Source organism: Hippoglossus hippoglossus, chromosome 20 (assembly GCF_009819705.1).
Source record: "Hippoglossus hippoglossus isolate fHipHip1 chromosome 20, fHipHip1.pri, whole genome shotgun sequence".
In the NCBI taxonomy this organism is placed as follows: domain Eukaryota; kingdom Metazoa; phylum Chordata; class Actinopteri; order Pleuronectiformes; family Pleuronectidae; genus Hippoglossus; species Hippoglossus hippoglossus.
The window spans coordinates 15,580,121-15,606,216 of NC_047170.1; the positions used below are offsets into that span (position 1 = coordinate 15,580,121).

Sequence of the window (26,096 nt, forward strand, 5' to 3'; positions counted from 1 at the left end):
GTACTTTGTGATGATACAGGCGAAGATGTTCACATACTGCTTTGCTGTCTTTGAGCAGATACATTGTGTGAATCAAGTGAGGCTCAGTTTTCACTTTATCGTCAGTCGAGCGTCACTCGGGAGGTTTCTGCTCCCCCCCGGCTTCTTCATTGAACAAATGCTGGTCTCCACGGTGATGGATCTCCCAGGGCCAGTGGGTTGCCTAATGCGGGGGTGCATTCACTCTGTTGTCAGGGAGAGTAACCAGATGTGGGGCTTCCCTGTCACTGCAGATGCACCGTACTGCCGTCTGTGCACAGAGGCCCGAGCCATTACTGTCCCAAATCTGCTTACAACACAAGCGGCGGCCTCTGCCCGAGTGTTACATATTGTACAGAAGCGCAGGGAGAGAGTAGGTCTGCTTGTGTCAGAGCCACACTTTGTCCTTGGACTTTGAAAAAGCCGCAGCAGCAGCAGCAGCAAAGCAGAGACGCTGCACAGCAACACCTAATGTGGAGCAGTTATTTTTCCACGGGCAAGGATACTAGAGCAGTGAACTACATAGAGGTGACTTTGTGCTTCTCTCTAGGACCACTTACCAAACTTGGTGTATTTGCGCAGCCCTAAATATATAATTCTATGCAAACCACCCATGCATTTAAAGACTCACTACATACAGTAAATTAAGTAGCTTAACGGAATTTCTTGCTTTGGTGACACACACTTTTTAATTCATTCCCTCTAAAACAGCGGCAGTCCTTGTGTAATCCAGATTTGTTGGATCCAGGCAGAACTGACAGATGTTTGTCAGCTCATGTCTCCTAATGCCACCTGATGGGGTCACTTGTAGGCCAACCCTGTGGATGAGTCATAAATATGCAAATTAATTCATGTGACCACCCGTCTACACACAATTTGATTTAAGAATGTGGGGGGTGATATTGGCAAGAAGACAAGAAATGTCACAAACTTTTAATTCCATCCCATGTAGATTTTTAATCACAGGCCCTTTTTTTTTTTTTTTTTTTTTTTAGAGGGAAGTAATTAAAACTTTGTGTGAGCTTCAACTGGTGTGTGGAAGGTTCTTGTCTTATGGTTTTCAGAGCCCCTGTCCAGCACCTTTCAGGTTTGGCTAAAATCTTCCCTTTTAGCAGCTTTGAATTAAAATTCTCTTAATTTGATCACAAAATGTCAGTTGACCTTAAATATGCATGGGATAGACTTGGGATTTGGATGCTGTCTGTTTCCATGTCACTTTCAAATGGTCAGGGAACATTCCTGAGAGAGAAATGTGAAGTGAGAGTGAGACCTGTGTGAAATGCCCGTTGCAAGAGAGAGAGAGAGAGAGAGAGAGAGAATACCAAGACCGTTACTAGAAGACACTGAGCCACACGATCCTGAGAGGGAGGCCCCAACCTGGTCACACACAATGAATCAATTGTAGTGAGGCTGCTGGTGCAATCATGATACACAAGAACTTTTAGTACGTTTTTTTTAACGGTGTAATTCTCAACGTTGTCCCTGTGGTAAAATATGTCAAGTAGCTGCGGGAAGCTTTGATAATATTCTGTACCCACTTAGCTGTTTACTTGTTAAACAGCATGAGTAGAGAGACTCCTGAAACTGAATAAAATTGTACATGGTGACCAGATCGTCTTTTTCTCTCTAAGAGTCTGGATATGAGATATGAGGTTAAATTCTTAAGTACGTAAAGCTCCTCAGCACCGTCTTTGTTTGACTGCATGTTTCTGTATGTGTGCATATCTTCTGAAGCTCTTACTGTTACTAGTGTTTTTATTTACAATATGGGCCGACTCTACGTTAACCAGCCAGAAAAGTCCTTGTATATACAACACCCGGGTAATGCAGCGCCAGGGGCTCTGGTTGCTGCGTTGATCCCCTGCAGCATGGCTCCACCGTGGGACAGACTGAGAGCTGGCAGGCAGGCAGCACATACCGGAACCTTCCCATCCAGGAAAGAGCCCAACGTCCTCTGTGGACTATAAACAATGGAGCTTCTGCTTTTGTCTCATGTTTGTGGGAACACAGAAAGAGAATGAGAACGCGTGTGATGAAGTCAGAGAGTGTGAGTGGAGGTGGAGGGTCTCCTCCACAGTTTCTGATTTCCCTGTGTACTCCTTCATTCCTGCTGGATGAGCACATAGCTGGAGAATCTCAGGCCATTAGCTTAACTAAACAGCAAAGCCTGAATGGGAGCAGTGTGCACTTCATTGGCCATTAATACATTGACAAATAATTGCTGCTCACAAAACTTGGGCTGATCTCTTTGTCTTCAGTATGCGGCCGTGTTTTGCTCGGGGACTTTGCAGCCACCTGCAGGACCAGTCCTCATTTACATTTCCAGGCAGTGCTGGTGTTGATTAATGCCGCACCCTCTTTGGACAGAGGCATAAAGTTTGGTTCATCACCACAGAAACCTCCCAGCACTCGGCTGTTTGCTCACTCCCAAGCTTGTAGCTCAGTTTGTAGTTTTACTTTGTTATATTGTTTCCGGTTTTCTCTAATGTAGATTGCTGTCAATAACAAAAGTATTGATTATACTTAAGTGTTCTGATTGTCAAGTGGATGAGAGGCTGTGTGAAATCTGAAACGTGGAAACTGTGGGCAGGTGTGAGAGCTTGGGAAAGATCAAGTTCAAGGCTTTCAGCTCAGCTGCTGCTTTGAATTTGGTTTGGATTGCAAATCTGTACTGGGAGTCGGTGCTAACTCTCTCACTCTCTCTCTCTCTCACTCTCTCACTGAGAGTTTGTGTTAATCAAGTTGTAGTCGCGGTGTCCCAGAGCTGGTGGTGCAAGCTTTTCTATCACTGTGACAGTTTTAGAAACCAAAGCAGTGATTAGCCCACCAATATGGCAACGGCAGACAGATTACCCGTCTATTCTTAAAATGCTGTGACTGGAAATCTCTTTACTGCACCAACCATTCACCATTCTTGGTAGGGGAGGAGTTCCATATGCCACATGCTTTACCATTACTATACATTTAGGGGTTAAATATAATTCTGTGCACTTAAACATTTATACGTATAGAAAACTGCCTCAACCTTTAATTATGTTTTTCCACTAGACAAAATGGGGACGTATAGTAAAGAGGTTTGTGGTTCATGTTCATGTGTCACAGAGGTTTTTTCTGTAGCCATGTATATTCTTGAGTAGAGGAACCTCTTAGCCACACAATGTCCTGTCCACCTGTTCACTCAATCTTCCTCCTTTAGCTCTCTGGAGTCTACATCACCAGAGAGAAAGTGTGATTCAGGCTCTCTTTCTTTATGCTGACATTGTATATATGGATGTAGGAGAGGGCCGCTCCTGGTTGCACACTTGGCTGAATTCAGACAGGATTTGCTGAAACCTAAACAGTGTTTTGTTAACTCAACAAAAACTCTAGGAGGCAAAGGGGGGAAAAGTCATTGTGGTGGTTTATTAACCATGTTGATTTTGGAACCGCATTTTGCACCAACAGTGGCTCAGTGGAAACACCGTCAGGCTGTGCTCGAGTTCTCGTGGTTCCCTCTTTCCCCTGGGTTGTTCTCGTTTTCTTCAACGACATCCTTCCCCATGTCCCCCTGTTTATACAGGCAATGGTGCTGTGAGGCAGCAGGCATAAACACACAAGTTCACTCACATACACACAATCATGTAAACACATTAACTGTACGTGTGCACAGCCGCAGGCCCAAACCCCTTCAGCCGGGGCCATTTATCCATTCCTCAGAACCTGTCCTGACACATCCTCACTGAAGAGAACCCACAGCAAAGCACCGGATGTCCGGAGGGTAGACAGAACAACAGAGTACAATTTTAAAGCTGCAACTATTAGTTGATTAGTTGTTCAACAGGCTGAACTGTCGAGTCTTTCTCCAGCTTATAAAAAATATGTGGTTTGGACAGTTTTATTTGTCAAAGATAATGATAAAACCGGTTTGTAACACCAGCATTAAAATTTGGTTTGTATCATCAGTGGTTAGTTTTTTTTATTGTTAGCTACAACCTTTATCTGTCTTATTGTCTCAGCGTATCTTGGCTACTAAAGTTCAAAACCGCTAATGTGGTGCGGGAGGCTCAGGCGTTACTGGGCCTGACTTCGGGCTGCGTTTGATCTCGGCACTGATCAAAGTCACCAGGACAGGTGTAAGTAGATGGAAGCTTGTGAGGCTGTCAGTCACGCTGGTTTTACCACGCCCACCTCTCTGTGTGGCCCGCTCAGCCCGGGGGGGACTGGGGCCGGATAATGTGGTCGAGACTGAAAGCGCCACTTAAGTTATACACAAAAAGTGAATGCATGCCTTTTTATAATGGCACACACACAAATAAATGGGCGTCCAAAAACATGAACACACAGTACTTATATATTGTGTGCAAGGATATTTGATTAAGCAAATAGAATTAGCTGTGCCGTCTTAAATGAAACACGCATGACACTCGGCACTGTGTGCTGCTGCAGTGTTTGTGGATTTAGTTGTTTCTTTTTATTCTTTATCTCTCGAATGCACACACCTGCTATACAAGCAGACGAGGGAGATTGTGGGTGGAGGAGGAGGAGGAGGAATTTAGGTTTATGGTTGTGGGTAGATGGTGTGGTGGAAGTAGAAAGTATTGAGAGGGTGACGGTTAAAAACAAAACGACAAAGCAACATTCAAGATTCTGGTACAAATAACTAAAACACTGAGCCCCCTCCGTTCTCTTGTGTACCAGCTGTCTACACCCTTAGGACAATATAAGGACACCTACGTCTATCTCACCTCTTTGTAGCCAAACTATAATTAACAGATCACTGCAGAAACCTTTGTTTTTAATCAGAACGAAGAGGTAACTGATAACAATATGGCAGAAATTGCACTTTATAGCACAGGTTCTGGTCTTGGATTAGGCATATTTTTGCAGATTCCCTCTCATAATTTGTCGGGTGACTGCGGGAAATAAAATAACCTTGACCCGCGCATCACTAGTGAGTGGGTTTTCTGATAAGCTGCATTGTCTTCAACACCATGAGGCTCCGTGCACCAGACAAAACCACATTAATGACAGTCTGTTGATTTGTTGGATGTTTTTGGTTCATAAATTACATTATTCATCTATCAGGGAAAAGGGCAGTGAGTTGAGATAATTTGTTGGTCAGTGGTTTAAGTCTCTGTCCCCATTAGTGGAGTGATGTGTCCAGAGCACTGTGGGAGACCATTGTTTACCCTCCATTCTTCATTAGTGGTCTAGTGTCACTCCCTTTCTCGCAGCTCCCTCTTCTCTACTTCGCACACAAGCTTCCTTTTCTTCTCGGCACTGTTCACTCCCCTGCTCTATCCTTCTTAGTCATCCCTGCCTTTTTGTTATCCTTTGCCACTTTCCTCTCTCAAGTCTTCATCCCTTCATTTCCAGCCCTCTCCCTTTCTGCCTCTTCTCCGCGGTACCCTTTTGGACAATGGAGGAATCCCCTGGCCTGGCTGCAGGGCCGGGGGCAGCGGGGGCTAGCCTGTGACTGACAGCCCTGTGTGGTGCTGCTGCTTGGCCTTTGTCCTTCTGCCAAGGAAAATTGAGAGAACCCAGGGAGGAGGTGGAGCAGTGGGAAAGAAGAGGGGGAGAGGACCAGTTAGGGTGTCATTCATGTGTAGAGGTTTTGGGAACTCTTGGTTTCAAACAGTGCACTGTGGGGGGAGGGGGGAAGCTTTGGCCAAGCAACCGAGCAACTTCAGCCCACGTTGCTCCATTAGCATTGGCCTTGAAATGACTGCGCTTGCAGTCATGCTGGTGCATGTGCTTTTAGTTTCAAATAACTCTGCACGGGAGATATTGGATTTAGTAAGATGAGGAGGACTGATTCCTGAATGCACAGCCACCTAACGCTGGAGCTGTCTTGTGTCCGTGGCCATTCATGTACTGAGTTTACGCCACAACAATGTCTGCTGCTATCTATAGAAACGAGTGGGCTGTAATGAGGCTCACCATTCGAGTGGCCGACCAAGTTACTCAGTCAACCAAATCCTCTCTGCTTTTTATTTGCCCGGACACTGAAAGAGTCCAGGCCAGGACAAAAGCATGTGCCCTCCCCTCCCCGCTCTTTGAGCCCCTCACCCCCAGTAGTGTGTGTGTAGTTTGTGTGGGCATTGTGGGGGGAATGGATATTGGGAAGAGTGGGGACATGAGGACTAGGCTGGAGACAGGGGCAGATTTGGCAAAAGATTAAGAGGCTCCGGAATGTGTGAATAGGAATTCCAGAGGACTTACAGAGGAGAGGAAGTGTGCAAGAGTAAAATGGAAAAAAATGAGGAAAGAATATCAGAGCAGTTCATTGATGGTATGTTGCTGTAAATGTTGCCAGCTCAGATGATGAAAGTGAGATGAGTGGGTCCATGGATTAAATGCCTAGGCGAGCTGAGACCTGATCGAGTTGGTTCAGCTCCATTTTTTAGTTTCACTTTAATACCAAGTCTTTATGCCTGTACAGAAGTTATACAAACTCCCCTTCTTCCGTCAGAAATAAGTCATTTTCATGGATATTTACACTGTTGTGTTTTAAACAATGAACTTGGCCTCAGGTTGTTGATTTAGGACAAACATGGAGTTCGTTGTCTGGAGTTTCTCTACGGTCTCCTGCACACTGGATACTCCCTATAAGTGGAAGGTTGGAATTAGATAAGATAAAATAAAACTTTATTGATCCACACACCGGGGGAAATTCAGTTGTTACAGCAGCAGGCAAATCCGAATGAGGTAGACAAAAGAAAAAAAGAAAAGAAAATGCTGAGTATGTATAGAATTGTTATAAAGTAAAGTTATTTGTTCGTGTGTGGGGGGGGGCGTGTGTGTGTGTGCAAAGCAGGAAGAGCCTGCTCGGTCTGCAGTCTGATGCATGATTGGAGGGAAACCTTATAAGCTAAATGGAGTCACTTGACTGGAACACTGCAGCCTCTGTGAACATCAGGCTTCAGCTCACTGCATCTACAGTGGAACGCATACACAACATACAGTTTAATCACACGTTTCCCAAAAGCATGCATATTTTAATTTTATATCTTTCGCAGTCACATTTTTGTAAATTTTTCTCGAGTTATTTGCGTTCGTTGCGTCTTCCAACGCACATAAACAATCTCATTAACACCAAGTGCCGCTGAAACACATGAACACACAAATATGCATGTTAACTTACCGCCGTATCCCCCAGGCGCACACATGCTGAGTCCTACGACTGTAGCCAGGGTTCCTGGCAACTTTAACCAAAGTAAAAGTGAGACTACAAACAGTGGTGTGTGCTGATTTGAAGACCTACAGCACCGGGTCTTCTCTCCAGTGATTTGACACGTTTGCAATAAGTACAAGCTTGCAGACACACAAACACACACACACGGACACAACCGCACATGTACACGCTCAAGCCGGAGGATGCAGATAAGACAAAGTAGTTATTTCACAACTGTCCGACACACACACACACACTGAAGTGCATCGTGTCTTTTGCCTCACACACACACACACACACACACACACACACACACACACACACACACACACACACACACACACACACACACACACACACACTGAAGTGCATCGTGTCTTTTGCCTCACACACACACACAAACAGACTCCTCTCTGTCACAGGTTGCTCGTGGGTGACTGGGCTTCCCTCACTGTATAATAAATGGGGATATTTCTAATAAACGCCCGCACCACAGAACCCTTTCCACACTGGCTGGAGTTGGCCACACTGGATGCTGCACAGACCCGATCCTCCCTCTGTGTGAAACTCTATCACAGTCTGAATCAGTGCAGCTGTGTCTGCTCTCATCGCTGTCCTTACCACCATTAATGTGATTTGTCGTCTACATTTTCCCCTGGAATTCAAAGCTGTTTAAGAGGAAACATGGCATGAAGATGTTTTAACTTCCCAAGTGTCTCTTATATATGTACAAACTCCGTCAAACAAAGGCTGCTGCACAGATTTGACAGATTTATCAACAGTTAGCACATGGCTAGTGTTGATTTCCAGTTTTGACGATTGCCTCTAATGCTGTAATTTGACAGTAAATGCTTTTTAATTCTGAGCAGTATTGATTTGGCAAAAGGACTTTGATTAAAATGCCCCAGAAAATGTGTGCGTAGTACTCTCATGGATGTTTGTGGTGTGGTCTAAGTGGTGAATGGTTTGATATATATTTACTGTAAGTGCTCTGAGACCCCACGCTGCCCTCTGCTGACACGACGATCATTTACCCTCTCCCTTCCCACTCCGCCGCGCTGAACCCTCCTGTTCACAGCTTCACTCCCTCATTAACCAAACAACTCTCGCATGTCCCTCATAAAAACATCCCACTTGCAAAGTTGTATAGGAAACACAATCCCCCTTTTCCACTGGTCAAAAAAACCACTAACATCTGGCTTTTGTCTGCAGGCACGGACACAATCATAGACCCCGGTTTTTATTAGCTTCGTTCGGCGGTGACCACAGCATGGCCCCCTGGTGACGGCACTAGTTTCTTCTTTATTTTGTCAATGTAGACGCTGGCGCTGAACCTTTTCTGACCTGACATTATCCAGGGAAAAGAAAATAGAAATGCAAACTCCTGTACTGGTGCTTTTTCCAGTATTTAAAAAAACCTGCACATATACCCACTAATTTTGGTGTAAGAGGTAATAGATGAAGAGACGGCGGTACACTAAATCCCTCTGCTCCCGCTTGTTATTCCAATTGACCTCCTATTGATTTCTATAACACCTTTTGGCTCCTGTTTAATTTGAAAGTGCATCAGTCAGTAGGAAGCAGCAGGGAAGTCAGATCCAGTTTCATTGATATAAATAGCACTTATCGACTGTCCTGAAAGCGGTGGAACACAAAGAACAGATTTATTACATGTTACACACGAAGAACGTCAGTATGTTATTTGGCATGTGGCCGTTTCTCGGAAACAGACGACTGCTGGGTACAGCTTCACAGTTGTTTCCGAGAAAAAGCACTGGCGAGCTTGAACGAGCGGCCACTCAGGAGTGAATGGCCATCTTTGTGAGTGTTCGTAATTACTTGTTCACAGGCATGATTGCATTACTGTGTGGCTCTCCCTCATCGCCATTGGAGCTCTGGACGATATCAAAAGTGGGGAGGAATGCTCCGATGCAGACGCTTTTATTGGCTGATTGCTTTTGCCTGAGCGGAAGAATTGCCTATTGTGTGTCGGCGGTAAAATGGCTTCTCGTGCTTCGGTGTAAGAGTTATTTCCCAGCTGAGGCAGACTTTTTTTGGGGAGTTAGAATCGTATCGTACAATTGTCAACGCTGCTCATTCTGAGAGTTGTATCCCAGCAGCCCCGGCCTGAGTAGCTCTCTCTTTCTGAATGTCACCTGTTCTCCTATTCCGGGGGCTGGCTCCCATCTGGGCTTGGCCTGATCACATGTTTGTCCTCCGCTCCTGTTTCCTATTCCTGCCACCTGATACCTGTCACCTGCTACTCGGTGGGCCAACACCCTCTTTGTCTCTCTCTGGCTGTGTCCTTTCCTGTGTTTTTATCTCCTCACTCCTCCTCCCACTTCTCCCTCCGTGAGATGGGGTCGCAGTGTGAAGTACTAAACTCATTCTGGGAATTTGTTTCTGTTTTTCGAAAGTACAGGCAAAACCTAGACAGATTCTGGGGGGAAAAACAGTCTTGTTTGTAGCCACATACACAAAACTAGTCAAGAGCAGGAAGTGTCTTTCATCGAGGAACAGAATGGCGCTGAAGTGCTGCAGTTCTTTTGGCGGCGTAATTGTCGAGCTGTCTCCCAGAAATGCTGTAGTGTGTGTGTGTGTGTGTGTGTGTTGCACGTCTGTCGAGTATAAACCTGACAGTAAACACCAAAGAAGGTTTCGTGTTATCTGATTTACAACAGTTAGTACACGGGGGTGTAAAGGCTCATTTATGCCTCCTTTTACGTACGAAAACAAAAATGCCAGTTTCAAACAACGTAACCGTTACTGCTCATACTTCCGTGCGTCCTTAATGTTTGCATGGTTGTTTAGCAATACTTCCACTAGAGTGCGGCACAGAGTCCAGAGTTTCTGACAACAAACACGGCGTCGGTGGAGAAGGATGTAATGATGCAAAAGAAAAATGATGTAAAACTCGCAAATTCTCTCCTCAAATGATCCGCCATTGTTGAAATGTTGTCCTCGTGTCCTACGGGCATCTCGCTTGAACCATTGGCCCCCCCCCTCATGATTTTTTGTGGTACTGCTTTGTTTTGTCTATTTGTTCTGCATCAGGAGTCTTGCACAAATATGTATGACGTGATCGTGACACGAGTACAAACAAAAAGCTTCGCCTGTTTCTGTTTTCGTATCTCAACACGAGCCTTAACAGTGCAACATTTTTAAAACATAAATCCCATTGAAGTAGGAGGAGCTTTGGAATTGTCTGGATATTCCAATTAAGCATATTCATCTTCACCTTTATTGACACACATTGTATTTGACTTTTTTTTATAGTCGGCTCTTTCTACCTTGCTTTTATTTTAATTTAACTATTGCACTGCTGAGCGGACGGGTTTCTCCTTGTCCGACACCTTTCATTGTACCGTTGACCCTGTGTTAACTTGCATATGACAAATAAAACTTGAACACAGGATGTTTTCAGCGCTGGACTTTGCTGACAGCAGTTTAACTTGAATTAACGTTTAGGCCACAAGCTCGCTGACGTCTGCATTCCGAAAGCATCCCTGATTAATGAGTTTAAACAAATTCCTACCCAAAAAGCAAGTTCGTCAAGTCTTCCATCCCACCGTCTGAGAAGTGAAGTGGTGTTTCACAGAGCGGACAGTGGCTCCTCTGTTGCCTGCAGGACCAGGGACTGATTGAGGGGTTAATAACTGCATAGTTTGGGCCTGTTGCGCTTGCTGTTCCCTGCTAGCCTGTCTTGTCTGTCAATCTGAACCACAGATGACACACGGACGCACGCAGCGCTGCTGGCAGAGGAATGTTTCTGAAAGCTGCCCTGTTCAACAACCAGGCTCTTGTGAAAGCACTTGGCATGGCCACAGCCGCAGCACTCTCCTCAGCGCTCCTCTCGAAAGACGCTTTGTTCGGTTGGCTTGGCCACAGCAAGGAGGAGTTTTGGGGAATATGGGGATGAGATGTTTTAAAAAGCGGCTCTGGAGTAGGAGCCTCTTTGAATATACAGAATGTTTTTGTGTGTTTAATTACAGGTATGATAAGGAAAACAATCAGCAACTATATGAATTTATGATGTGCACTTTTCACTATGTGATTTGATAGATGAAGAAGCAAAATTACTGGTGCTTCTGTTTCAACTAACTTTCATTATTTGTGTCTGCAGCCTTTCTTCAGACTACTGAACCTACGGAAGCTTGGCCTGAGTGACAATGAGATCCAGAGGCTACCACCTGAGGTGGCCAACTTCATGCAGCTGGTGGAACTGGACATCTCCAGAAACGGTACATAAATACATGCATATAGAGCAGGGAAGTGAAATCTGATCACAAGTGGTTATTGAATAAATCTCCCTGCCCTGGATTCACATCTATAAGACAATCAAAATGGTGCTTAATCTCCATGAAGCGCCCACAAGCCAACTGTGCCCTTAGTTATAAATGTCACAGAGATGTAAGAAAAAACCCATTCCAGTAACGCCTGCATATATTATTATCTGCTACTCATCATCTATAATACACACACATATCCTGCCCTCTCTTTGTCCTTGCATGCTGCACACAAACACACTGAGGCAGGAAGAGCCTGTGTGGTAGATATGAGACATCTGCTCTGCTCCACACTGCACCAGGTGCTGTGAGAGCGGTGTGCACTGGCCTGTAAGGGCCTTTCCCATCTGTCTGCCTGTCTGCCTGTCTGCGTTCCTGCTCCTGCTGCAGGACCACGCCGAGCCAGATGAGTGTCATTGGCTCAGTAGGGATTTCTTAACGTGCACCTGCAGGGTCCAGTGGTATAAGTGCTTTTCCTGGTCAGACCAGTGGGTCATTTTTCCACCTGTGCCTTGTATATGTGCAGGAAAGAGTTCATCTTAATCATCGCCTTAAACCCTTTATCATTTTAAGTTATGTGTTAATGCACAGACTTAGAAATGAACTGTAAAATTTTAATTAAGGCAAATTTTTACTTGATTGAGGAAAAATAAAGATGTCACTTCAAACTTTGAACACAATCCTCCCTAGAACAACTTTCACTTCTGTCTCTCATTTTACTTTTCCGTTCTCTCTCTTTTCTCTGCTTTTGCCATCTGGTTGTGATTACAAAGAACTTAAAATGATTCGGTCTATAGAATGCGACCCCTTTCTTTCCTCATCTGTGTGTTCATGGTGCTGACTCTGCCCCCACCTCCTCTTTTCTCCTGCAGAAATTCCTGAGATCCCCGAGAGCATAAAGTTTTGCAGGGCCTTAGAGATCGCAGACTTCAGTGGAAATCCCCTCTCCAGGTAAGTGGATTGGAACGGCCCATCGCTCCGTTCATCAACACTGGGAGAAAATGTTGTGCTTGCACGGAAAGAACCAGGAGGAGAGACGCAGCACTGGCCTGAAAAATTAAACAAAGCATTGAAAGTTGTTGTTTGCCTGCTTTAATTACTTTACGTTCCAATTTTAAATGTGCAGCGAGTGAATCGTACTTGTTTGAATGTACAGTCTGCGTTTCATCCTGGTTTGTAACTGCATTGGAAATCATTCAGATGCTAAGAAGTAGTAATAGATGTGAATGGGTCTGAAACCTCTCATTTCCAACGTGCGTTATCAAAGGTCATGGAACAGACCTACGACCAATCAAAACAATTAAACGCATGACAAAGCACATAGCAGGAGATAATGTTCTGTCCAGTTTATTTAATACTGTCTCATAGCAGATTCCACCGACAAAAATGCTTCGGCGACTTCAGGCGGTACTTTGTCCGTCAGTTCTGTGAAACCTGCCCGATTTTAAGATAACTGCCCGGCCAGTTTCTGGAGGGACGGATGGAAACCGGTCTGAATGGGAGTCGGGCCAGAACCATCTGTGAGAGTGAATAAATATGAGCTCATTGATTGGTCTGGTTTCCAGGCTGAGAATTATTCATCGTACAGAACAAAAGCCTGGAGGAGATCAAGCCTCGTGTGATGATGTGCTCTCTTTACAAGCATGGCTGTGAATGACATTAAGTACCTTTACAAACTAATCAGGAAACCAGTATCTTGCAGTTAATGTCCAAGTTAGCATATAGGAAAAGCAATGGAACCAGTGACAAAAGCTTTGTTTGTGAATACTTAGATAAAGGGGGTTATCTAAAGGGCCTTTAGTGTGTGTGTGTGTGTGTGAGTCAAGGGACCCCATGCGTTGTACAACAGAGACCTAAGAGACACACTCTCCACTAATGTCCCCTCCTGTCTTTCTCCCTCAGATTGCCAGATGGTTTCACTCAACTCCGAGCGCTGGCTCACTTGGCACTCAACGATGTGTCATTGCAGGCGCTGCCCAACGACATTGGAAAGTATGTAAATGTGCACAACAGCTCATAGTAGAAAATTTGATGTGAAATAATATTGAAGAAGATGAAATGTGCTCTTCTATTTCAACAGTTATACATTTTTTATACCAGTAAAAATGTTTTATCGCATCAATTTTCCAACTCTACTCCTGCATAGTTTAGAATATATGATTATAAATACTTGGGAAGGTAGCAGAAGTTATTTGTCAAGGAAAAATACCTACAAATGTGAGTTTTCTGTGGCTGTTTGTTAAATATCTTTGTGATTTTGGGTAAAACAAACAATTTGAAAACGTTACTTGGATAAATGCTACCGACTGAAGATCTCGGACACACATGGAGCCTTGAAGCATCAGAAAACTGAGCAGATTTCCCTCGGAGTGTAATTCTGTTGTCAAGTGGGCTCTGAGGCAGCTGGGCTCCGGGCCACTGTTGCGTTCAGACAGATGGAAGAGCCCCTCACTGTGCCAGGCACCCCAGACAAACAGACCTGCCATCTGACTAACCAACCTGCCTGTCCTCTCCCCCCCCCCCACCCCACCTCTCTTCCCGACGCCTGCCAACCTCTACCCCTCTTCTTTACCCCTCTTACCTCCTCTCGCAGCCTGGCCAACCTGGTGACGTTGGAGCTCAGGGAGAACCTGCTGAAGTCTCTGCCCTCGTAAGTGTCATCTTAAGTATTCATGTACTGAGCTTAGTGTCTTATCTCGTTCCTCATCATCTCCACTGTTAGATTTGCTGTTCACATCAGCATCATGTTCCTCATGAACACTAACTCTTTGGACAACATGTCTCTCAATGCAAATTAAGTAGCGTGAGTGGTTGGTATCTTGTAGTCATATGCAAAGCTTTACCCTTTGTTGTTGCAGGGTGCATATTTGTGTGACTTACCACTTGTGCTATTTTTGTGTGTGTGTGTGTGTGTGTTCAGGTCACTCTCATTCCTGGTGAAACTGGAACAACTGGACCTGGGCAGCAATGAACTGGAAGTTTTGGTGTGTGAACAACTCATCTTGTTTAATCCCATGATACACAGTAGATGACTCATTCTGCCCTCAAGTGCTCAATGAACTCTAGTTGTGTCTTAAAATAACAAATGTTATATTTGCACTGTTAGTTAGTGACACGCACTGAACGACACGTGTCACAAATATCCTCCTCACATTCCCACGACTGTAATTATGATCCAAACCATGTTGACCGTGCATACCACAGCAGAGCCGGTCTGTCACACCTGAGGCCTGCACTGTACCCCGGGGTGAGCGCTGCATTTAACCTGGGAACACCCACCTGTCTCAATAGAACAGGGTAAACAATGCCTAATGCCCAATGCCCTGACAGGGGCGGGGACTGAGCAAACACTTGACATCATGATCAAACCTTTGCCTGCCTGGCATGTCTGACATAAGCCACCGCGTCACTGACAGTCTCCGTAATTTCACTTAGATTTTAATTTGACCTAATTTCAGTGTGCCTGTGATGGCTTGAATTTTGAGCCTTAATAAAAGTGCAAGGAAAAAAGATGGAGAGGAGAATGTTTAATGATTCTGATCTGAAAGATGCTATAACTTTTATTGCAAATAAAATAATCTGAAATCAAATATATCCATTTAATTGAAATCTAGTTGTGTGTGTGTTTGGGGCACATGATTTTTGTTTGCTAAGGCCACAGCCTCTCTTAATAGTTTTCAAATGGTGCAGATTTCCACTCAATGTTACGTGTGTTCAGAGTTCTCACTCCCCCGACTTTGCACCACAAATATTACCAAACATAAACAACCTTCTTCTATCTCTTAGCCGGACACCCTCGGTGCCCTCCCCAACCTGAGGGAGCTGTGGCTGGACCGTAACCAGTTGTCCTCATTACCACCAGTGAGTATCATTTCATAATCCAACTTTTTTTTTTATTGTTCCCCTGTTGCAAAACACTTTTCTAGAGACTACACGTGCAGGATTAACTCCCACCAGCCGACTTCCTCCCCTTGTTTCTGTTGTGAACGTAATGGTTGTGTTGTGTCTCTGTCTCTAACTGTAAGTGGTGTTTATTGTGCGTAGGAGCTGGGGAACCTCCGGAGACTGGTGTGTCTGGATGTGTCAGAGAATCGTCTGGAGGAGCTTCCCTCGGAGATCAACGGCCTCGTGGCTCTCACTGACCTGCTGCTCACACAGAACCTGCTGGAGGGCGTCCCAGACAGCATAGGTGAATACTACAGAGGGAGAAGGAAGGAAACATTGTCTACTGATCTTATTGTGAAATAACTGTCACCATACCAGCGGTTACTGTCATTGCCACCATGCAAAATCATGATAAAGATAAATTAACAAGTTCCTCAATGGTATTTTGTTTGCTAAAGGTTTTTGTTCTTTCTTCTGAGTTCTGGGGGGAAAATGTACTTTGTGAATGTTAAAATCTAATAATTGTGCATAATATATAAATATATAATATATAATTGTTGACGTAAAGCCAGGGACATTCCCACTGTGTGGGTGGCTTTGCTCTGCTAAGTTAGAACAGCACTGCCCTCTAGTGGAGAAAATATTCCAGAGCATGGGTTATTTTAAGAAACAGTTCAAACTTTAATATCGCTCATAAAATACTTGTCAAACAATCACTGATGATACATGAAGATTTGTATGGTCCCAAAGTTGTAACTATATTGTTGTGTTATTGCTGCAGTTTGTTTAACACTGTTGTGATTTGCCCCCAGGTTGTTTGAAGCAGCTGTCTATACTGAAGGTGGACCAGAACAGACTGACCCACCTGACCGACTCAATAGGGGAGTGTGAAAACCTCACAGAACTGGTTTTGACGGAGAACCTTTTACAAGTAAGGATATAAACCGCTTACGACTGCTTTGCACCGACCCAGTTTGGATTTATCCACGCTCATTAATATCTAAGTCCCATTAGGAGCCATTACGTTTCAATATTGATTTTACAGATTATTAATGGCCTCTGTCTCCCTCCCTTAAAGTCACTTCCTCGCTCTCTGGGCAAACTGAAGAAGCTGACCAACCTGAATGTAGACCGCAACCGTTTGGGCAGTGTGCCCAAAGAGCTGGGCGGTTGTGCCAGCCTCAACGTTCTCTCCTTGAGAGACAACCGCCTTGGCAAACTGCCTGCTGAGCTGGCAGATGCTACTGAGCTGCATGTGCTGGATGTGGCTGGAAACAGGTAACCTCACGGAGCACCTTGAGCTGTTAATAATGCAGAGTCGATTTTCTCCTCTAAGGTTGAAGCCTTCACATTGAACACCTTTGCAAAAATGGACTATTATCAGCATCCTGCAGAGAAATTGCACTTGTAAATTTGGTTTTAATAGGATCGTAAACTAAACATATCTCATATAGAGGTATTTTCACAGCTATGGTGCTGTTTTAGAAATTTATATATTGCCAAACCGCAAGCAAAAGCATCACTTTCAAATCCGCCCCAGCCCTACTTTTGACCCGTGTTGTGTATTAGAAGTGGTTAAGGTCACAGGTGGATCATATTTCACTTTAAATCACTGAAAAGCACATGTTGCAGCTCATCTCACCTCATTTCCTCCTCTCACCAGATTACAAAACTTGCCTTTTGCCCTGACAAACCTCAATCTGAAGGCCATGTGGCTCGCAGAGAACCAGTCGCAGCCGATGCTCAAGTTCCAGACAGAGGATGATGAGCTAACAGGAGAGAAGGTGTTGACCTGCTATCTACTGCCCCAGCAGCCTTCCCCAAGCCTAGGTGAGCATCACTCTGCTCGAGCAACTTGAGGTTTGAATCGGTTTGTTATTGTTCATGAGACAGGTGGGAAACTTGGCTCATATGTGCGTATATCTATTACGTCTGTTTGACATCCGTCCCTATCTGCACTTTTCATCCTTTTCCCCACAGAAAACTTGCTACAGAACAGTGTGGATGACAGCTGGACAGACAGCAACCTGAACCGAGTGTCGGTCATTCAGTTCCAGGAAGAGACCAAGGCTGGGGATGAGGATGATGAGGCTGCAGCAGAGCGCAGAGTGAGAAATCTTAATCAATGTCATTCCTTGAGCTACTAGTGACTGAAGTTGTAAAGAATCAATCAAGTCCTCAAGATTATGGATAACTTTTTATTGTCACAATGATCCACATTTCTTGTCAAAATTAGGTTTTTAATCTGTTGCCTTTCCTGCAGGGTCTTCAGCGCAGAGCCACACCGCACCCCAGTGAGCTGAAGGTGATGAAGAAGGTGATTGAGGAGAGGAGGAATGAGGCTTACACAACCAGATTTGATGGAGAAGAAGAGTCCTCTGACCCACAGGTGAATCCGACATCCTATGAAATGACGATTATGTCAGGTTCTGCAGGTTGTAGTAATCTCACAGGCTGGCGAAGTAGTAGAAGTATTTATCTTTAAACTTCCAACATCTTGTGCACGCTTGAGTTATTGATTCTAATTTAACTAACACCGGTGTTATTGGTTTTAGGAGAAACGGCTCAGCGACCTCTCCAATCAAAGTCACGACTCCCAGGTATCCAACAGCACAATATCGGCCACCTCCCACGAGGAGAGACAGAACACGACCGCCGTCTCGCGGAGGGAGGATCTTGTGGACGGCCATTCCCCTCAGGAGGAGGACGAGCTGGATGAGATGGAGGTGGAGTACATTGAGGTGAAAATTCAAAACTTCATCAGACTCGGTCGACAGAGAACCTTTTCATTGGTGTATATTTGTTTTGAAACTCTAAACTCTCCTGTTCTCCAGCCCACTGTGCACTTTGCAGAAGAGCCCATCATCCGCGGTGGGGATGAGGACGACGATGAGGACGGGGAAGACGGTGAGAGGAGCGAGGAAGAAGAGAGGCCGACCATTCCCGCAGAGAAGCAGCGTCTGATCAGAAAGGACACGCCACATTACAAGAAGCACTTCAAGATCACCAAGTTGCCCAAGCCCGAGGCGGTGGCCGCTCTGCTGCAGGGCTACACTGCTGACGTACTCAACTCTCAGAAACAGGCGGCTGAGGATGAGGAGGATGAGCAGAGTATTGGTACCCCTCAGCAGCCTCAAAGAGTGGATGAGCTGGAGGACAGCCGGCAACAGGTCAACTCCAGTCAAGTAAAGGTAAAGGAGAGGTCCCAGCACGGGTAGGATGCAGCTCAGGAATGTAGGAGACGCTGGATAGAAATAAGAACATATATGAAAGGGGGAAAAAAACAGCAACATAACACAACAAATCAGTAAATTAGCTTATTTTGTGCTTTGAAATATAATTTTTATGTTGTAGGAATACATTTTTATCATATATTGTTTTGACTCGCTCATCGCCTCTATGCAAACATGTAACACTGTATGCATAGAGTGCCCTTACCACCTTGCAAGTTGCATTCAGTTTGGAGTGGGCTGCTTGCATCTTTTAAGTATGCGGCATGGCATGAAGGGTCACTGTGACAAAATACAGACGCCTGGAACCTCAAACTCTCCAGCGTTATCCGCTCGGAGCAGCTCCTGCAGAACTTTCATTTGCTTTGTCTCACAAAGACCAGATGTCTTTAGCTTTACATATTATGTCATCATCAACACAGGGATGTAAAAACCTTCACCATGATTACAAGGACACCGATATTCCAATATTAACCTGATTAAGACAATAGTGAGAATAAGACCCTGCTCAACCCGAATAAGGTCAAACTAGATATAAGATTCAATTGAGTCAGGATATGTGGAGTTAAATTATAATTTCCTATTAGATTTTTCACAGCATTTTCAACATACATCTGTCACCTACTGCTTGATGATGCAAATTCTGGGTGTTGTAGTTTATGCAAAGTTAGATTGAAACACCCAACTGACAGAATAAGGTGAGACGTAATGATAATCAGACTCTGCTCTGTAACATGTAAACTGGAATATTAATGTGAACATCATAATCAAAATCTCTTTTTCTGAATAAGGTCAATAGTCAGATTATTGGTGTCCATGTAAACATAATCATTGTCTTGATTTTCAGTTAAAGATCAGAGAAACGGCACTTACAATGCTTCTGTGTCCTTTTAAAGATTGCATCTCGATCTTTGTTTACGTAGCGAAACCAGATACGAGCACAAGCAGCTGCAGGCTGAGTTCAGCCTTTCTTGCACAACACTCGCCTGATTCAATACTAAACTTCTCACCATGTTATCAGCCATCTCCTGATTTATTAAGATTTTTTTTACATTTTCACATTTCGCTGCTTTTTTTATTTGATAACATTGTGCGTGTCTGCTGGTGTGACTGGAGCGAGTGAAGTCTGCTGAGGTGCTACTTGTGAAAACAAAGCTTATTGATCATTAGTATTTGCTGGAGACTCCTGTTGATTTATCATGTAATTTATAGAAATTCTTTTTTTTTTAACACTATGATCAAACATTGTCATCTTACCAAATCTGTTGTGTGTGTGTGTGTGTGTGTGTGTGTGGGTCTGCTTTGTGTGGATGACCTCAGACCAACCAGAACATGTATCGGCAGAGCTGGAATGTGAGATCTAACGAGCCTTGTTTGTGTCATATGGTAATAATCTGTTATGGGATGTTTAAGTTACTACTGATAGTCAGATTCTTCTAGTTTCTTATAAAATTGTTCACCTATTTTCTTAAACTCTCTTTAAATTACTTTTGCACCTAGATATGTTTATTTTTTTAGTCTGAATCTTCTCTAATGTCTCGTAGTCTTTTACATAAAAAGACCTTATGTCTAAATTAAGACTCGCTACTGGAGGAAACTGCTATTTGTGGTGTGGAGGCTGGGCTTATTCTGGTTTGGGAGCTTTTGCCTTCTTTTGTCCGCTCTCTCTACACTGTTTGTTTTGCGCTGTAGCTCAGCTCCTTGGGTCTTGTCTTTCCATCTCTGCCTGTATTTGCTTTTGGTGGCTGGGGAGCGACTGGAACGTATCGCTTCTGCTTGGCGGTGGCCTGTCCCGGTGGACTGCAAGCAGACAGTGGAGTGGTGTATGTGTGTGTGTTTGGTGACGTTTATGGAAAAGTGCGCGAAAGTGTTTTTTCTTGTGTGTGTGCGTGAGCATATTTTTATTTTGGCCTGACTAATCCGCATGCCTCTTGCTGGTTCCTGTCCTAACAGGGGGTGTCATTTGATCAAGTCAATAATCTGCTGATTGAACCTGCTCGAATTGAGGAGGAAGAGGTCTGTACCTACTCTTTCCACTCTGTCTCTCTGTGTCCCCTCACTCATCCACTCTCTCACCCACCTGTACTCAGAGGTGGAGAAAAGTACCCACAGAAATCCATTGTAATTCAAAGCCAATCACTAGGGACCCCCTAACCATAACTCATTTGTGAGATGGGCAGTGTGGCAGAGCCTGGATGCAAGAGCGCAGTGACCATATTTTATTTAAATGTATTGTTTTCCACTACAACAAGGACTCTTAAATGGAGACCAGAACTTTTTTATTTTTCTCTATTCGATCCTTTGTCTGTTGATACTTAAAAAGATTAGATCCAAGCACTCTGCACGGTGACTCTGTGGTTAGTTGCACAGAATAATTATGTGTGATCCACTGAGTCCTGTTCGGCTATTCGCTGAATAAACAGTGCAAAGTAAATATTGAGAGCAGGTTTGTTAGTGCAACGGAATAACATAGAACTGAATATTCAGTAATGCCGGGCGAGGTAGGGCCAGAATAAACTTCTGTTAGCACAGCATCTGAAACAGGAAATGCTCTCGTCGGATGCCGTGCCAAATATAAATTCTTTGGAACCTGCGTGAAGTGTTTATTAATCCCCTGCATTTACACAGTCCCATGTTTAGGTGATATATATATTTGCTTATATTAACTTATCATCCTGTCACTTTTTACCCCTTAAATGCTGAGAACGCTTGATATAGTTAAACCTGTCAACATAATCATACAAATCCCAGTCCTGTATCCGGCTCTGCCACACTACACCTCTCCTGCCTTTCCTCTGCTTCTGCTGCTTCGCCTCTTTTCATCCCCCTGTCCACGCTGTGCTGCCCTGGTGTGAGTGGGCTGGTTATTACACTGTGATGTGGGCAAGTCCGCATCACCTGTTTCCTCCAGGTTTTTATATTCTCTTTTAGATGCATGGGTTAAGAAAGAGCCTGTAACTCAGATGGCAGAAGAAGAGCTCCAGATGAGAGAAGAAACTGACTTACCGATATAAATAATATTATTTTTTAGAACGTCACGATGCAGAGATTACATACTAGACATAGCGTACTTGACATCTGCCGTCATGACTTCACTAAATTGTGTTTTTAATCCCATGTTGATTTGTTTTCATATTTTTTTTGCATGGTTTTTTTGCAGTATTGCATATGAATGTGTATAAAAACTGCATTTTATTGAATGATATCATCTTATTATCACATCTGCTGGGGTTTGAACACCACTACAGATCTGACTCCACATCCAGGACACGGCACACTCCTCTTTCCCTTTTCCCTTCCACCTGTTCCTCATCTGTCTTTATTCCTCCTCCTTTTTGCATGGCTTGCATATACACAGAATGTATACACAGTCTGTTACGACTTATTTAGTTCTACCTCACATTTCCAAGACCAGTATTCCAAATATATACAATACCATTAATGCAGTATATTTTCTGTGAGGGTCTAGACTCTGAATCCAAGTGAACAGGGCTTCTGACAGTTTATATCTGAAGTCTAATGTCGGTGAAGTGAGAAGAAACAGCAGATTTGATGTTTTGAATAAACTTACAAACACGATCTCAAATTAAGGCACAAAAAACCCCTCCACCTTCCACTTTTATTGACATTAGGCTTCTAACAAGTCAAAGTGTCTCTCCGTCATTCATACATCCCACATGGCATGATCACAGGATGACCCTGAAAAGATTGACGCCACCTTCTGGCAGGAAGAGGGAGGTCACCCACAACTTAAGTCAAAAGAAGTCTATTTGAAAGTAACTGGCAAATTTAAAAGAAAAAAAAAAAATTGTGGGCTTACCTCCCTCTCAATCTGTCCCAAGTTAAGTGGTGTTAAACAGGATGTCACTAGTAGTTGTGCTGACTCCCCCCTCCTCAACTTGCAGCACACCCTGAGCATCCAGCGACAAACAGGCGGTCTGGGCATCAGCATTGCCGGGGGGAAAGGATCCACGCCTTACAAAGGAGATGACGAGGTGAGACCCCCTTCCTGGAATCTGGATATGTTTGGTAATTCAGAAGTAATAGAAAACGTATATTAATGTTTCTGTTTTAACTTTGTCTGCAGGGAATCTTTATCTCCAGAGTATCTGAGGAGGGTCCTGCAGCCAGAGCGGGGGTCAAAGTGGGAGACAAACTCTTAGAGGTAAAGACCCGAGGAGACACGCCGGCATTTTACATCACTTTACATCGTCTGGTTATCTTTAGAAACTCTCCTCTGTTTAATAATACGATTTGTAATTAGAAAGCATCTTCTCTGTTCTTTGCCACAGGTGAATGGAGTCGACCTCAATGAGGCAGAACATCACACAGCGGTGGAAGCTCTCCGCAGCTCCGGTGCTTCAGTGTCCATGTCAGTGCTCCGGGAGCATATGGTGGAGCCAGAGAACGCCATCACCACCACGCCACTGAGGCCGGAGGACGACTACTTCCCACGGGAGAGACGCAGCAGCGGCATCGCCTTCAACATGGAGCCCAGCCTCAGCGGGCCCATGCAGCGGCTGTCCACCTCCCTGTTCCGCAACGACAAGGGGCTGGGATTCAGCATCGCAGGGGGGAAAGGCTCCACGGCGTACCGCACAGGAGACACGGTGAGACGCAAACACAGACATAGACATTTATTACTTTTGATGTTTCAATACGTTAATATTCATAGTGCGAAAGGGCAAATCAACAGCATTGAAAACTGCAAAAGGCATTTTCTGATATTTAAGTGACAAAACAATTCATCTAGTAATTGACACATCCTGCAATGAAAATCTTGGCTGATGAATTAAACATTTAAAAGTTGCTGCCCTGACCTATGACATTTTTCACATTAATATTTAAATTTTCCGAGTGCAAATCAGACAAATGAAGTCTGTAGATTCAGATCATGAGTTTCATTTAAAGGGGAAATATGATACCAAGACAAACATCTAAGGCTGCAGACACAATCTAACGTTGGATAAATAAAGGGCCTATTTATGACATGTATCATCTTGAAATTGGGGAGTTGGGTCACAAAGTGTTTTCAGTAACTGTCTCAGCCACCGGGATCTGCGTTTACAGCCATCACCAGGGAGACGGAGATATGAATAGCCAGCCCTGACACCTGATAGGTTCACTGTAACTGGACAGGGTGAGGTGTATATTTGGGCCGGGGCGATACCACATTGCAGCTTGTGCAGCTCATGAAGCCCACAAAGAGGAAAGGACTCATAAACGTGTGATTTTAGGCTGATCTCAGTGTAAGTCGTGCCGTCTCTTTCAGGAGCTTTTTGAAATGGATGCAGTGACTTTGCAGTTGTTGATGTGAGGAGACGTTGCTGTAGACTTTGCTCCTGCGTGTGTTGTTTTACACATTTAGTTTTGGTGTCGCCGACTAGAAGTGCAGCAGGATTTTATTTGGTTAAACAAAGTGTGTGATTTGTTTGAGCAATGGGGGGGGGTAACATGCCTCAGGGGTTGTGCTTTTAAAAAGTGAGTCTAAATGATAAAATGCGTTTAATCAGTTGTTCTGAATTTGTTTGTTTGTACAAATCTGAGGGATTGTGGGCTGCTAGTGTCTCAGAATTACCTTTTTATAAAACCTTATGTTATAAAATTATCTTTTTGTCCCTGGTTCTCAATGTGGAATATCACATGCTCACTGAACGATAACAGTTCAGAATTAGCAAGGTTTGGAAATTGCTCGATTCTCAACTGTGTAGTGTGCAACAAGTGAAAACTAAATATTTATGGAATAATGTATTATTTATCTATTTTGAATAACGCTCTATTAGCAACACCTTTTTTTTAAATGGTCATGGTTTTAATACAGCACCAGAAAGTTTGTTAACATGTTTCTTTTGTCTGTTTTTTAGGGAATCTACATCTCTCGCATTGCAGAGGGCGGAGCGGCACACAGAGACAGCACGCTGCGTGTCGGAGACCGGGTGATCTCTGTGAGTACCACCGATCTCATGTTGACTACATATAGATTTTACACTAATGCAGCTGAGAAGTTTCACTAAAGAAGAACTCAGTTTTTATTGTTGAATAGTGCAGAACTAGCTCCTAATGGCTCCTGGTGCAACATATCTATGCTCCTTCTGTTTCCTCTACTGATCAATGTCATCTTTGCTTTTCTGTCCTGTGTCTAGTCAGCACAATAGTTACTACATGTTTTTACTCATTATTGTGTCACTCACTGTAAATCCACCAACGATGACAGATTTTGAAAAGTCCCTCAAGTCCACTGATTATAAAACTGCTCCTCTTTCATTGTAACAGTTTCTGCTCTTTCCTGCGGCAGTTTTTCTTCCTCTTCTTTCGTAGCCCGCCTCTTTTCCTCTTCCTCTCTTCCTCTGCATGCTCACTAATGCATTACGTGCCTCTCTTTGCCCGTGTGGTGGTGGGGATGGTGTTGAGGGTGGCGGTCTAAGCCTGCAGGCCCGCTGCCGTGGCAAACGTGTGCGTTTCCATGGCAGCAGGCACAGCAGCATTGCCGCCGATGGTAAGAGCTGGTGCTGTCGGGTCAGAGCTGACCTCTGCTTGTCCCAGTTCAGTTTTTAAGATCGTGCATGCCTGAAAGCTGCCTCTTCTTTTAATCCGACAGAAGGACGTTTTCAAAACTAACGAATTAATATTTTCTTTAAGTCAAAGCTGCAGATAATAAAGAACTTCCCTGTTTGCCTTTGTTGACTTGAGCTCAAACGTTTTGGACACTTGTGATTTCAGTAAACAAAGGCAAGAAAGGCTTCGGGAAGTTTGTTAGAAGATTTCAGCACAAGCGTTAATAAACTGAGAAAGAAATAGCTTTGCTTGCTCGTAGCCTCTCTCCCTTAGGGAAGCTCTAGCAGATTAATCCGCCTGCAGCAGTCTGCTGTTACTCCTGCTTCCTCTTTTCTCTGCCTGTTCCTCTTGCTCTGTAGGTGTTGGGTTCTTCTTTAAATAACATTACTCACTTTGGTGCACCCACACAATCCCAATGGATTCACAATGTGATAGATGTTAAACAGATTTGACTACAAAGATGTAGAAATCTGATGAGAGATAATTGTTCATCCTCCCGGTGGCAATTGTGGCCAGTTGCCACCGACGGTGTTCTGGTGGGCTGACACCCTCCGTGGTTGCTTTTACTGTCAATCCAGATCAATGGTGTAGACATGACAGAGGCCAGGCATGACCAGGCAGTAGCGCTTCTTACCGGCACCTCCCCCACAATCGCTCTCCTGGTGGAGCGAGACCCGAACGCACCAGGGGGCTCTCCAGGTCAATCCCGGGCACGTGCCCACTCCCCTCCACCCCCAGAACCCTCCGATTCTCCGGACCAGGAGGAGGAGGGCCTCTCGATTCACGGGAACCACCTGACTCGGATGGAGGACGAATACCCAATCGAGGTGAGGCGCCTGGAAGTGACTTGGGCACTTTTGCTGAACCGAGTTTTGGGTTTATTAAATGATGCTTTGGAAGCCTCACTGAATAACTCAGCGTTAATGTTTGTTTATGTGGCCCCTGCCTTATCCTTATTGCTGTCCAGTT

General features: G+C 44.3%; 1 protein-coding gene across 25 annotated transcripts in view; it reads left to right on the forward strand.

Annotated features, from left to right (window-relative positions):
- scrib (scribble planar cell polarity protein) overlaps positions 1 to 26,096 on the forward strand; it is a 57,546-nt gene that overhangs the window by 12,923 nt on the left and 18,527 nt on the right. For 23 of the 25 annotated variants that reach the window (XM_034572354.1, XM_034572332.1, XM_034572331.1 and 20 more), the window contains exons 2-21: positions 11,295 to 11,412; positions 12,330 to 12,408; positions 13,360 to 13,449; positions 14,051 to 14,107; positions 14,378 to 14,441; positions 15,244 to 15,318; positions 15,502 to 15,646; positions 16,155 to 16,273; positions 16,421 to 16,620; positions 17,006 to 17,172; positions 17,323 to 17,450; positions 17,606 to 17,731; positions 17,898 to 18,083; positions 18,177 to 18,533; positions 20,526 to 20,588; positions 22,478 to 22,567; positions 22,660 to 22,737; positions 22,865 to 23,182; positions 24,437 to 24,517; positions 25,706 to 25,954. In XM_034572354.1, coding sequence (XP_034428245.1) covers positions 11,295 to 11,412; positions 12,330 to 12,408; positions 13,360 to 13,449; positions 14,051 to 14,107; positions 14,378 to 14,441; positions 15,244 to 15,318; positions 15,502 to 15,646; positions 16,155 to 16,273; positions 16,421 to 16,620; positions 17,006 to 17,172; positions 17,323 to 17,450; positions 17,606 to 17,731; positions 17,898 to 18,083; positions 18,177 to 18,533; positions 20,526 to 20,588; positions 22,478 to 22,567; positions 22,660 to 22,737; positions 22,865 to 23,182; positions 24,437 to 24,517; positions 25,706 to 25,954 — 2,790 coding nt within the window. The remainder of the gene's footprint in view (positions 1 to 11,294; positions 11,413 to 12,329; positions 12,409 to 13,359; positions 13,450 to 14,050; positions 14,108 to 14,377; positions 14,442 to 15,243; positions 15,319 to 15,501; positions 15,647 to 16,154; positions 16,274 to 16,420; positions 16,621 to 17,005; positions 17,173 to 17,322; positions 17,451 to 17,605; positions 17,732 to 17,897; positions 18,084 to 18,176; positions 18,534 to 20,525; positions 20,589 to 22,477; positions 22,568 to 22,659; positions 22,738 to 22,864; positions 23,183 to 24,436; positions 24,518 to 25,705; positions 25,955 to 26,096) is intronic. The other 2 variants (XM_034572335.1, XM_034572356.1) reach the window with 1 other exon arrangement.